The 13,858-nt window shown below is 40.3% G+C and overlaps 1 protein-coding gene across 1 annotated transcript in view; it reads left to right on the plus strand.

The window, feature by feature from the left end:
• The window catches only part of CRIM1 (cysteine rich transmembrane BMP regulator 1), a 189,355-nt gene that overhangs the window by 1,022 nt on the left and 174,475 nt on the right, over positions 1-13,858 (plus strand). Inside the window, exon 2 of the mRNA XM_074168866.1 lies at positions 13,365-13,538. Coding sequence (XP_074024967.1) covers positions 13,365-13,538 — 174 coding nt within the window. The remainder of the gene's footprint in view (positions 1-13,364; positions 13,539-13,858) is intronic.

The raw sequence follows: 13,858 nt of genomic DNA on the forward strand, positions 1-13,858 counted from the left end.
TTTTACATATATAATTTAACAAAAGGCCTAAGACAAATTTGTAGTCTCTTTTTATCTTGTCCATCTAGGTCCCTTTTCCCCCAAGTTGAGGGAAAACATGGCGCTGTAAAGAGATTACAAATTCCCGGTAGTTTGGGATATGTATAAATGTATGTGGGACTCGGAGCGGGAGCTTCGACAATTCTGGAAAAGGAGAGGGAGGCGGTCTCCTCTCGGCGGGTAGAGGGCAGCAGAAAGTCCGGAGAGCTGGTGAGGCAGCATCTGTCCGAAAAACTTGCATTTAAAATTATGTGCTGTTTTGAAAGAGCTAAAATCGGTCATTTTTAGTGGGCAGCTGACCTTTGTCCCCGTGCTCGTTATTAGTTTAAAACTCCATTTGCCTTCCTCACACGTAAATTGCAAACCACAGCAGAGCAGCGTGTCCCGCCTGTACTATAACCGATGCCATCAATCTCTGCAGTTGTTGCCTGGATAGGACCAGCTCTAGGGTTGAAGCTTTCTTGTTAAACAATTAAAAATGTCCCTAAACTACTTTGAAGACCTTGGTTGAGACCGTGTTGCCATATGTACGTTGCTGTAGTCTTTCTCCCTCTTTTTTTTTTTAATATGTATTGGAAAAGTTTTCTTAAATAGAGAAGTACAAGCAAAGAGGGAGAAGGTAGTTTAAAAACCTACCTGGTTTTTGGCGAGTTTCTCTTTTTGCATGTTTTCAAGTAAAAGCTTGGCTTAAGCAGCTCCTGTCACTCCCCCCCCCCTGTTTCCCCACCCTTGGTTAAAGGAACTAAAAGCCTGCAGTCATTAAATGCCTTAATGTTCCAACTCCCATACTGTATCACAGTACGGACGTCTCTGGCAGTTTAGGAGTATTTCATTCCTTTGAAATGATGCAATCTGTATGTTGCTGTAGTTCAACTCGTAACACGTCCCATCTACTGTTGAAAATAGTATGAAGCATTTGTTGGCAAGATTGCATTTCAATTAGTGTTGTGGTTAGGAACTATTTCCAGCTGTCCTTATAGGAATAGTTGGGGAGATAAGTTATCTATTTAATTTTCATTCTTGTAAATGAAAAGCAACTGAGCTGAACTGTCAGCCTAATAAATAGTCCTGGAATACCTATTACTGAATTGTCAGGAAACGGCCTCGTTCGAAGCAACAGAAGTAATGTATTGTTCTTCATGGTGCCTGTTGTGTACCAGGGGTGGCAGCAAGCAAAAAAGAGGTCTTAATGTACCACCTCCGATCACTAAAATGAGGTTGCTTAGCTCTATTTTTTTTTATCATGGTGACCTAAACAGTTACACAGTTTACAGGCACATGTGTAACAGGCTAGGCTGGTGATGCCTGATGTGTGAGTAGTACTAAGCCCTGCCTTTATCCATTAATGGAATAAAGGCTACTTTTTTTTTTATCCTGGCTACTGGGAATGCAACCCCTTTCCTATCCCAGTTCAAGGAGGAGGAAATTGAAGTTACTTATAGAACTGTGTGAATAGAAATTGATGTTTTTACTCTCCTTCCTTTTCTTTCACTGCAATTTTTTACACTGAAATGACCCCTACTGGCTACAGTTATAAGCATATTTTTTTATCATTTTTGAAGCTTCCGTAGTGTTTTATTTCAGAGTATCATCACGTGCTGGGCTACAGAAAACTTTAAGAGCTGGAATTTCAGCAGGCTAAAATACTTGTCTGTTAACTTGGTGTTAGTATTTAATGCGCTTGGCATAAGTGAACCCTGTAACACATGACAGGGAGGTCTCCATGGCATCTGTTACTAGTAGACTCTGTTTTCAGAAACTAGAAATGGAGAATTTTTTGTTAAACCAGTGTTTACTAGTGGAATCTGTTGCTGATTCTAGGTTCTTTTCTTCATTCTTGTAAAACCGAAGGGAAGGTTGGATGGGGCTTTGAGCAACCTGGGAGGTCCCCCTGCCTGTGGCAGGGGGTTGGAACTAGATGATCTTTAAGGTCCCTTCCAACCTAAACCATTCTATGATTCTGTGAAGTCCTCGTTCATCTTGCCACCTTAACTATTCACATCTTTATGCAGTTCTAAGGTTCAATTTGTGGCGTTATCCTGAAGGATGTAAATGCCTTTCCTGAATGCACTTGTAATCTTAGTAAAGAATAATCCTGAGCTTCCCCCCACATGGGTTTGTGCCATTCCTGAAGGGCAATCCTGAGAGACTTTAAACACCTCCAGCCTCTGTTAGCTTTACAGAGATGCTGCTGGATTGGGTTCAATGAGGTGTTGGGAGCCTACAGCCACTTCCAAATGCTCTTAGCACTGAGAAATTTTGAGCTCAAAGCAGGGGCTGCCCTTGGTCTCTGCCTTTGAAGGTAGACCTAGAGCCACCCCTGAATTAGACTGGAGCTCTCCAGAGACATGTTGGCCTTGGCTTCTGCAGCATTCCAGCTGGGCAGGGCTACTGCTTTCTGGGGAATTGGAAAGCCTTGGAAAAGCTCTGCTAAAGTTCTGTTACTCTTTGAAGGCATTTCTTGTGATGACTCTTTTCTGTTTCAACACTTCCCCTGTTTCTGGTGCTCTTGAGTGAAGAGGTCTTGATTGCTTTGCTAAACTCCTCTAAGGCAAAACAGTAGCATGTGAAATATTCCTGTAAATGAGCTGATATTATTTTTAACTGTGTAATAGAAACATAATTTAAGTTTTTGTGATAAATACTTGAAACGTAAAGTTAACGAAACTGCTAGCTTTACTGTGCAGTAAAGTTCCTCCTAAGCTCTTAGGTTCCTTTAAGAATATGCTTCTGTAGGAGTTAGCCTTTAGGTTGCCTTTGAAAGAAGGTATTTCTGCTCCAGTGACTTACTAGTAACATGTAGTACTTTATTTGTTTTAGATTTTTGGTTTGGTTTTGGTGGAGTTCGGGGTATTTTTTTGAAGAGGGTGGATGGTTATTGCTGTATTCTTTTTGCCTAGGTAATTTAAGGCTTGTCTTGAATACTTGAGGCTTGTTTGCCTAGCATGTACCTTCTGAGCCGGTGTTCCATTGGGACCAGGAGAAAGCTGCTATAGCGGATTTTGGGCAACTATCAGGAAGTATGTGGGCTAATCCTCTAGGATGATGGTAGAAGCTTACTCTGCTGTGGCTAGTCCTAGCCTCTTCTACTGATCTGCAGCTTTTTGAGAGCTTGGAACGTTACTGTCTGTCTGACCCCTTGTTGGGAAAAGTGGGGAGAGCTTGGATGTCCCCTCCCCCCCACCTTTAAGCCTACTATGGACTAATTTTCCTCCCCTAGAAACACGTAATAGAGTATGATATGTAAGGGTACAGCATACTGTATGTAACCGAAGTGCTGTGAAACTGGAGCTCATGTGGAAAAAGGAAACTGAAAACTTTAGCTTTTTTCAAAATTGGGAGGAAGAGAGCCAAGCTTTTTTCTGTTCAGGCGTTGGTTTACACATACGCTAATGGAGTTATCTTTTGCTTTTCTAGACTAAGAACAACTTGCTTACAGACTTGCTGGTATTTTTACCACAAGTAGTGCTGCTGCTTGTAACTTCTCTAGCTAGTACCCTTGGGAGGACCTGGTTTTCAGTTGGTTTTGGTTCCATGCTCAGTATCTAAGGGATCAATGGACTCAAAGACTAGAATATGATGCTTTGTCAGGCTTCTATACAACGTGCTTGGCTTCTTGCCTGTGACGCAGTCCTCAGACCCTCTAAAGATCAGGTAGTATTTTGCTTTCAGTACGAGTTACTGAAGTTCAAGTGATTCAAGTTGCATGTGGGTAACCTGGTTGTTTATATCTGTTGGACTGGAACAGTGCTGCCCAGATTTCTGAACTTCTTGTTTGTTTTTCTTACTCTGTTATGCAGTGAATGGCTTGGGAAATGTCCAAATAGTTCTGATGTCCACATGTGTACAGAGAACTTCACTAACATCAAGTGTTAAAACCAGTGATCTAGTTGGGGACTTAATCAGTATTAAGTAGCGCACCAAATGATTGTTGGCACGAAGACAGACAAAATACCTGGCTCAAAGGCTGTCGGCAATCCAGGCTGTCAGGGGAAAAAAAAAAAGGGAAAATTATTTATGGTATAAAAAAAAAAATGACAAAAATTACTGAACTTGTGAAACTGGAATGAGAAGTCATTCTTCGATGGCGAATGTTCAGCTGCTGATATGCTACTCTTGACCATATTTAACAGTTCCTTCCCCAACCCTCCAGAAAACACTTAATAGGCACACACTGACTTCTTAAGCACAGGCTGGATAATTTATAAGCTATTTCTACTCTGACTTGTGTCTGTGCCAAAATCTCAACATCAGTAACAACGTGTAATGCTGAGTGTGGTGTGGAATTTAAATTAGATTAGGTGCTTATTTGACTTGGAAATGGTTTCCTCTCTGTTTCTGGGCATCATGTTTCAATTTTAGAAATCACTTGGTTCCAATATTTCAACAAAAATTAAATGGAAAAGTTAAACAGATATGAGGAGGGTTATTGATGCAGCAATTGGTAGGTTTTTGCTGTTGTGGATTACCACAGTTTAAAATTTTTTGCTGTGGATGGGCTGAATGACTAAATCTCTTCTGTTAGGAGGAATACTCTCTTTTTAAATTTATTTTCGTTTCTTGAAATCATTTGATCTCATGTGACCATATGTCAAGCATCATCTGCTGGTGTAAATTTTTGCCAGTAGGGAATAGTTATTTTATAAGGTTCCCCAAAATCATGCTGCTTAAAGGTTTGTTTTTTTTTTTTTTAAGCTGCCTTCAAACTTGTCAGATTGTAATTCCTTGTAATTTCTGCATCCCTAAGCATGTTTGCTGTTTTAAATACCCTGTAACTGATTCAAGAATACTTGCATAATTTAATTTATTACATAGTACTTAGTCAACCAAAATGTCATTTGACTGACAGGCATATTATGTAATAATTAATCCATTAATATGGTTCAAAAATGCCTGCTTCTTCCTTTTCCCCTCTTTTATTTGCACCCTCTTCAAGGATTCTTCATCTCAGTAAGTAAAGTTATATCATCTTGTAGACAGGACCAAATGTTTCTCTGTTTTAATGGATTAAATACTTTATAGAAGTGACCTATTAAATGTCTCTTGTGACTTGTAAACCGCTTTTGTTTGAGAAATGCATTTAATCCACTGGGAGCATAAACTTGGAAACAGTGAATTCAGGGTTTTGCTTGAGATGTCACCTGCCGCTGGTTGTGTAGTCTGACAATATTACGTTTTAACTCTGCCTTTTGCTATATATGCATGCAATTTGGAAAATGACTGATACTGACATGGAAAGCTTATGTATCTAGAGAAACTTACCAATATAAACTAAGATGGGAAGATAACTTTGTATAAAGGCTATCTAGATTAAATTCAACATAAGCGTATGGATTAAAAGATGGTCCCTGAGGGAGCTTTAGTCTGAGCAGACTAGTTTGGCCATGTTTGGAGGAAGGAAGCCCTTAGTAATGTATTGAGATGAATGGAAGCTGCTCACACCTTTACCAGAGGCAATATTCAGTCCCCAGCAGCTTTCACTGGGTATACTGGTTACTTAACTTCAGAATCTGCAAATCACGTTAACGCCTTGTGGGTCATGAGTGTGCAAGTCTTTCAATAAGTCTTTCACATAAGCCCATTCCCATGTTCTTAATAATTTCCAAAACTTTAAGCTTTATATCGCCAGCCACCTTGATACTGATAGGCTTTGGGTGTTTGTTGTTTTTTTTAAATCACTGAAAAATCTAGCAAGTGTAATGTTTCTCAGTCTGAGAGCCCATTCTGTTGGGTCACTTATCCTTGAAACAACTTAAACTTCAGGGTTTTACTACAGCCTGAGCTGTGCTCTGGTCAGGACTTTTTTCAAAGAGGCTGGATATGTGCATGTGGAGGTGTTTCTTCCCCTCACTGATGAGCTGTTGATAAAAAGCTGAGGTCATACTGATGATGGTATTGTGTGTGCTACTGTAAAATGTGCTGCTTTGGTAATAGGAAGACTTAAGCAGTTGTCTATCTCTAAGTTAGGTTTTAGAAAACAAAAAAAGCCGTGACGCTTATTCTAAATTCAGGGTATGTAGAGTTTTTCCTATGACTAAGAAATTGGGTGTAATTCCTCTGAAACATCCTGTAATTCTGGTGTTCAGGGATGCTGCGCTAATGACTTGGGGGCGGGGGGGAGTGGCAAAAGGTTTAGGATATCAGGTTTCTTGTGATAGTGTGGGGTGTTCTTGGTATAGCTTGCTTTGTTCGTAGCCCTGTTCCAGAATTTGTCTTAGGCAAAACATTTCCTACTCCTGTCAACTTTGCTTCTGCTGAGTAGCTTCAGCAAGCTGCCAGCCAGCTACTTGTTTGCAGTGAAGCTGATGGGTGCTGCCATACATGCAGGTTTCTGAAGTGTGTGGGTGCAGTGTGCGACTTGAAAGGAAGGAAAAAAAAAAAAGAATTGGAATTTTAGCCTCCTTTGGAAAATGGGTACAAAGATTTGACCCCTTCCTGAGGCTTTAGCAATTGCTTTTTAAAAGAGTTTTCTAGAGCTAGAGGAAATATCTGCTAGGACAGCTGAAACACTGCTGTCTGTGCTCATTCTAATCAGGTGAGTACTGGCAAAGGCTCTGTCTGACCAATTAAACCCTGGGACACTGTGTAATATTTTCAGTCAGCTATTTACCAACAAGATGTGGTTGTAAGATTAAAATAATTTGTTTGCAAGTCTTTTTTCAGGTGCTTAAATGTCATGGGGTCAGACTTCAAAACTAGTTATTTATCATTTCGGGACATCTTTGGGGCAGAAGGCTACTGGAAATACCGTTCATTCTTGTTGAGAGGAACCCTAATAGTGAAAGTCTTAAAAAACAAACAAGCAAAATAAAAGCCAAACAAAACAGCTTCCCCACACCCCCCCCAAAAAAAAAAAAAAAAGCTATACCCAAAAAAAACCCCAACACCCCAGGAAAAAAAACCCACATCAGCCTCAAACCCCACCTAGAAAAGGTGTGTTTGTGTGATACGTGGGGAGTTACAATATTGCAGTGTGGGCAAGGGAAAACTTTAAAACTTGAAGAAGTTGTCCATGTCACATGTTTCACTTAACGCTTCTATTTATCTCCTTGCTTTCCATGTGGCTTCTGTGGAGTTTCTGATAATTGAGTGGAAAGCTGGTTTGTTTAAATACTTTCTGCATTCCTTAGTATGAAATAACTGCCTTGAGACACACACAGAGCTGCTGCAGTGAAAATCTTTCTCACTATATTGGCGATTTGATCATGTGACATAAATTTGCCTGCTTTATCTTATTCAAACTAGAGCATGTAAGACAAGCCTTACATATGTGGTGTTTCTGAGACACCTAAATGTGATGGTACAGTTTAGCTTTCTAGCTTTGAGAAGAAATTTTATCAGGAGGCTGCAAAGCCCTTTTGTACTGACGTGAATTCCAAATGAAGATCAATCTTGGAAAGTGGACCCTTCTAAAAGGTGGAAAAATTACTTTATCATAAAGCTGTCAGCTGTGTATCATACCATCAAGGTTTTTGCCAGCTCTCATCCCCAATTTGTGACTTCACTAAAGGATTAAGTTGTGAGAGGGGAGAGGATTGCAGCCAGTGCATGAGCTCAAACTCACTTCAAGGCTAGCCCTCCCTTCTGCTGCTTTTCAAGGTCTGGGGCTGGGTTTCAAGCATTCTTTAGTGGTGATTAGTCATTTCTATTGTTCAGCTGCTCCGAAACATGAATTTCCTTTCCATCGTTCTTTTTTTCCTGTTCAAAGAGAAGCCAAAGCCTACTGGCAAGAAGTATTTCCTTTTTTTATTTTAGAAAGTCTGCAGAATCCTTTCAGAGTCTTGTACCATCTTAATGAGTACCACTGGTTGGAAAATGCTGTTGTGTATACCAGTGTGCTGGAGCGGCGGGGCTCAGACCTTGGGTCTGATTTGATGGAGAAGCTCCTGAAAGGTTCCCCTCCCTTCCCAGAGGACAGTACCAGTCCAGACAGTAAGGATCACTTCTCTGTCACTGAGAAATGCGTTCTCTCTCCTCTAAGTGCAGGATTTAAAAGGGTGCAGGAGTCTGTAAGATGTGACTTTCAGTGTTTCACTTTTCAGATCAGCAATGTATTTGATGGTCTCTTTGCTCTTTCAGCATCCTGAAAACCTGTCTGTCAAGCTTTAAAAAGGCAGAAATAGCTGAGTAATATGCTGCAGTTAAACATAAATTATGGGAATTCACTCCAGTTATGTTTACCCCCTCGCCCCTGAACTGTAATTTAAAATTATTGTGGACCCAATGTTTGTATATTAGTTTTCAACAGTGATACTTTAGTGACTATTCGAGTCCATTGCTTGCTGGTTTGAGGTGATGCATTATTTTTATAAATGGTGAAGGAGAATAGTATGTGGTTTTTCAAACGATAGCCGATAGTCATTAAATATCCAGAAAGGAAGAGAAGGGTTGGGGCACAAAAGAGAAGATTCTGTGGCGGGTAGAAGAAATTGAGATCTTCAAGGAAGGAAGAGCAAAAATTTAAGCAATGGAGGAGTCTCTGAAAAGGTCTTTCCTTGTGCTTTTAACTTGCGCCTGTTTTGAGATGATCCTTTGCATATGGGGATGATAAATGCAACTATAGTGAGCTACTGTGTACTTTAAAATAAGGCTCCAAGTTAGTTTCTCGTAGTTGCATGCTTTTTCGGAAACACAAGCAGCTCTTGGGGCGAAGATGTACCTGCTTCAATCGTGAACATCACACCCCGCACAATGCTGTGGTGCTGTTATGAGTGCTGGTATGTAGAATTTGGCATGTCTCTTGCCAGAGACATGTTTCTCAGACTGTTTCCCAGACTTGACCAGTTGTTTAAGGGCCTCTTGTTCAGCTTGTTAATGCCTTAATCCTCTTCCGTACTTTAGATGCATGCTATGACAGGACTTGGGTGTTCAGCAACCCAGAGCAGCACTTGAATTGTTAGCAAGCTGAAACGTTTGATTTGCAGAAAGCAAGTATTATATGAGTGACAGAAGAAAATGTAAAAAGTTTCAAATTAACATGCTGCCTCCCCTCCCATTGCTTCCTTATAGTATGAAAGCACACTTGGACATAATATTTCTTTAATTCTTATAAGGCTTAACTTTGGTCTGAGTAAATGCAGAGCTACTTTATTGCCTGAAAAGGGAACTTGCCTCAGCGAGTTGGAAAGAGTGGGGAACTGCATGTAGATAGAAATGATTTGGAAGAGAGACTTTCAAGCTATAGTTATTGGCCTGCTGGGAGGATTTGAACTGCTTCTAGACATTTGTGCAAAATGTCATTGAGTCCAATGTTGTTAAGTCCAACAACAGTCTAATGTCAACTCAGGACTGCTAAAATGAGTATCCCTTCCCTTTTTTTGCCCCTACGTGATCATGCCAGCACAATGAGATGGTGGAAATTGCAGCTAAACTAAGATCAGTTTGGATGAAAACTAACAGTTTGCTTGGGCTGCTTTTCAGCTGGATTGTTTCTAAAAGCTTAAGAATGTTAAACACCTAGTTGATTTTTTTGTATTTTTAAGTGTCCTATAAGTCAGCTAGTGGATAGGATGTACATACTGTGAGAGATTCTTAGATTCTTACATTTGGGTTTTGTCAACCCTGCTTGCAGAGAAATAGAGCATTCACAAGAGATTATATCTCAATTTCTTCCTTCATATCATTCAGATTTCTGAAAGGTACGCATGAAAGAGCACTCTTCTGAAAAGAAAGCCACAGGGGAGGTCAAACAGAGCATGCAGGAAAATGTGCTACAATTTGGAATTGTTCGTGAACTGTCCCACGTCTCCGGATCACTAGTGTGTAAAAGTTTGGGTTTTGGAATAGTCTGCAGGACACGATGATTTTGGAAGTAATAGAGGCTAGGTTATATGCTTCACAGAGCCTAGACTTTGTTCAAGACATGTTTCTGTTAACAGTTGAAATATTGCTGACCTCTAAAGGAACAAGCATTCTATACTGGATCACCGTTTATCTGCACTAAGCAGAGCACTGGATGCTTTTGCGTCAAGTAAGTTGTCCTGATTTGATATAAAACAGAACTAATTTTCTTTTCAGTAATTTGATTTTTCAGTTAAGCCTCTTCTTAAGGCTTCTTTAAGAAGCCTTTCCTTAAAATAGAGCATCTGTCATTCATTTGGTGCCCAGCCTAAGCCACGACTTAAGTAAAGCTTTGAATCAAAGTGAGGCACTGGATTCATCCCTTTAGCTCATGTGAGTGCTTTCATGTGGTTGTACCTTTCATTCCAAAGAATTTTGTTCTGTCTATACCAATGTGACTTCTGAGGCTTTACCTTAAGTGGTAAACAAGTATACATTTAGCAGGACCTTTAATTTCTGTTCATAAAAGGACAAAATCAACTAGGAAAATGAGTCTTAATTCTGCATGAAAGATTGCGCCAGGCTTTGCATTGATTCACTGAACTTCGATGGAAAACTTGTTTCTAAATGAAATTGTGTGAAAAGCAGTCCAGTAAAAGGTGTCCAGGCTAGAACTGGATTTGCATTCTTCCTGTCTGAATGAGGCTTTTTTGGTATTTACTCACAGAAATGAAAAATACCTTGTTTCAAGATACAGACTACATAACTAACATGCTGAAAGTATTCCTGAGGGATTCCTCTTGTCTTCCATCCTCTTAATGGCTGCTGAGCTAATTTTTTGAGGAGTGTGGTACTGAAGACTTTAGGTGCACCTAGTATTGGGCCATGGCTTTCCTGTGTACCTCCTTTTCTGCTCCCATCTGAAAAGCCACAAGGTGTGGCAGATGAGATAGAATCATGGAATGGTTTAGGTTGGAAGGGACCTTAAAGATCATCTAGTTCCAACCCCCCTGCCATGGGCAGGGACACCTCCCACTAGACCAAGTTGCTCAAAGCCCCATCCAGCCTGGCCTTGAACTCTGCCAGGGATGGGGCCTCCACAACTTCTCTGGGCAACCTGTTCCAGTGCCTCAGCAACCTCAGAGTGAAAAATTTCTTCCTAATATCTAAGATATTAGATATTACCCTTATGTGGTATGAGCAGCTCTTGTGTAACAGGGACTCTGCTGATCTAGTGCTGTAACACAGGGCAGAAACTCACAAATGGTCTGAACTGGTGTGCTGGAAAAACAGAAGCGTGCTGACATCACTGTCTGTGTGCCCCACCTGTCTGTGCTGCACTGGTGCCAGGATGCTGCTGGGTACAGCAGCTTGAGGGAGCCAGGGGCAAAGGTGCCCTCCCACATCAGCTCTGCGGCTACTGGGGCTGGCGAAGGCCCAGGCCTGTAGAGGGGGGTAGGGGAGAAGAGCCCGTGTGTCAGAAATAAGGAGAAATTCAGACCCTTTAGACAGACTGATCTGGATGAAGCCATGGTCCCTGCAGTTACAGAATTTGAAATGCCAACTCTTGGAGCATAGCTTATAGCCCTTTTTGTTCTTGTCATTACGTGGATTACTGCTGTGATTTGTAAAATACAAATTGTCCAAGCTGTATTCCGGCTTCTCAAAAAAACAGGATGTATTATTGTTCTCTAAATTCTCATGGTTTTTGTTGTGTGGTTGTTTTCTTTTTTTCTTTTCCCTCTGTGTGCATGGCCTCCTCATGATGGAAGTGTCCCAAGTATTACTGAAGCAGCATCTTCTCTTGAAAGAATTTTCATAGTTTCTCTTCAGGAACTTCTACACTTCCTTTGACTATTATTGATACAGATGCTTTATCGGATGATAGGTTAATGTTAACTAAAAAAAAAAAAAAAAAGACAAATTACTTCCTGGGGTTAATGACTACTCTTCCTTTGCTATTTTTATGGAGTACAAGAGCCATGAGGTTTCCAAGGAGGTTCCCTTCTTCACATCTAAAATTGACTAATTTGTTTATTCAGTGCTTTTTTTCAGCAAGGCACTTTGCTGACTTATAACAGAAAGCAAGCAGTTAGTTCTATAGGGAGAAACATACCTGTGAGAATCTGCTGGGACGCTTGCTGTAGATCATGTCCTTAACTGTTGAACAGCTCTTTCCAGGAAAACAAGAAAAACTGCAGGTTAGGAGATATTCTGTGTGTTTCTGTGAGTGGACAGTATTTACATGTCAACCTCATTGTGTGTGTGTATATGCTGTTACTTACTATTGGTTTTTAGACTTCTAGTGAGTGTCAGACTATTGAATGACAATCGGGTTGTATTTGGCTGTCGCCTCCCATACTGGAGGACAGCTTCTGGTAGCCCCAACAACAATAGAAAACTCCACCCTTCAGAGCTGGAAGATGCCTTAACTATTTTGAAGAGTTTCTTGGCAAGATCTGTATTGGAAACTTGCTTGTTGATACTATGTAAAACTGGAGTGAACTACTGGTAGGCACAATGTGGAGGAATATAAAGATGTAGATTGAAAATAGGTATATTTTCCTACCTGTGTGGCTATTTTGTAGTACTTGTTTTGGTAGACGGACAAGGCTGGAAAATGATCTGGTGCTCTGTAGCAAAGATACCTAATGCCTAGTTTATTTTGTTCAACCTTGCATAGAAAGCATGGGCCTTGCTTAAACTTCTGAGCTGATGGGATGCTACTGTATGTGTAGTTGACCTAAGAAAGCTGGGATTTTGTAGGACTGGTAATTTTGGTGGAACTCTGGATTGACTGGATTTTTTGCTTCCTGGAGAAAGAAGAATCCTGTTGCATGTAGCCATCTTCTAAAAAGAAAATGGGCAGTTGTTCAGTGGGAATATGGGTTACATTTGACGGGACTGATTCAAAGGGAGCAGAATTATTTGAGCAGAGAGACTCATTCAAGCCCAACTGTCCCCCTCCCCCTCGACAGCAAGGAGCATGATGTGCTTGAGCAATTCTCTTGGAGTATGGATGGTAATCCAGGAGTGCTGGAAAACTCACTTTTGGTCATATTACAGAATGGAAGGCCTGGCATCTTGCAGTTATTTTTGTAATAAAAAGTTATCTCTGGAGTGAATTTTGTGATGTATTTTTTAATTGAGTTTAAAAAAGCACTCTCTCTGACTCAATTTTTGACTTCTTTAACAGCTGCAGATTCTCACTTCCATGATAAATACAACTTCAAGTATCTGTAAAAGTTATTTAGGTTAGAATAGCACTCATTTATACTACAGCGACAAATTTTCCTGTGACAACATAGTTTTTCATACAGATGGAAGTAAACAGTGCTAGTAGCTGTAGCAAAATGGGCGGTAGAACAGTTGCAAAACGTGGTATTTGGCAAATCCCACAGTTTAGATTAATCCATTTTTTTTAATCTGTTATTTTCTGTTTAGCACTATGTTGAACTTGAAGTAAATCGCACACAACTCGAAAGCAGCTGAATTTATATACTGCAACCGAAATCCAATAGTGAGTGTTTGTTTGTTTATTTTAGATGAAAACTGGGATGATGATCAGCTTCTTGGATTTGAACCATGCAATGAAAACCTTATAACAGGTTGTAACATAATCAACGGGAAATGTGAATGTGACACCATTCGGACCTGTAATAATCCATTTGAATTTCCAAGCCGGGATACTTGCCTGTCGGCCTTAAAAAGGATTGAAGGTAAGCACTCGTCTTCGGTAATTCAGAGTTAGTAATCTTTCTGTGCATTTGATACTGAAATAGACCCTAGCTTTTCCATGTTTTAGGATGACTTGGGTAGTTTTGGATGCCTATGGTCTCGTACTTCTAGAGGACAGTTGTATGTTTTTAAAGGAAGATAAGACTTCAGTAAGCTTGGCCTTCCAAATGCTTAGATTTAAGAATGGAAGAAACTAATGCTTCATGCTTTGTGTGTTATGCAAATTTAAAGACTAAAACCAGTCTGTTTATAGTTTATGGTAGTTACCTTCCCATATCTTTAGCTGTAAAGCAGTGTGGAA

This window comes from Numenius arquata, chromosome 2, assembly GCF_964106895.1.
Source record: "Numenius arquata chromosome 2, bNumArq3.hap1.1, whole genome shotgun sequence".
NCBI lineage: Eukaryota > Metazoa > Chordata > Aves > Charadriiformes > Scolopacidae > Numenius > Numenius arquata.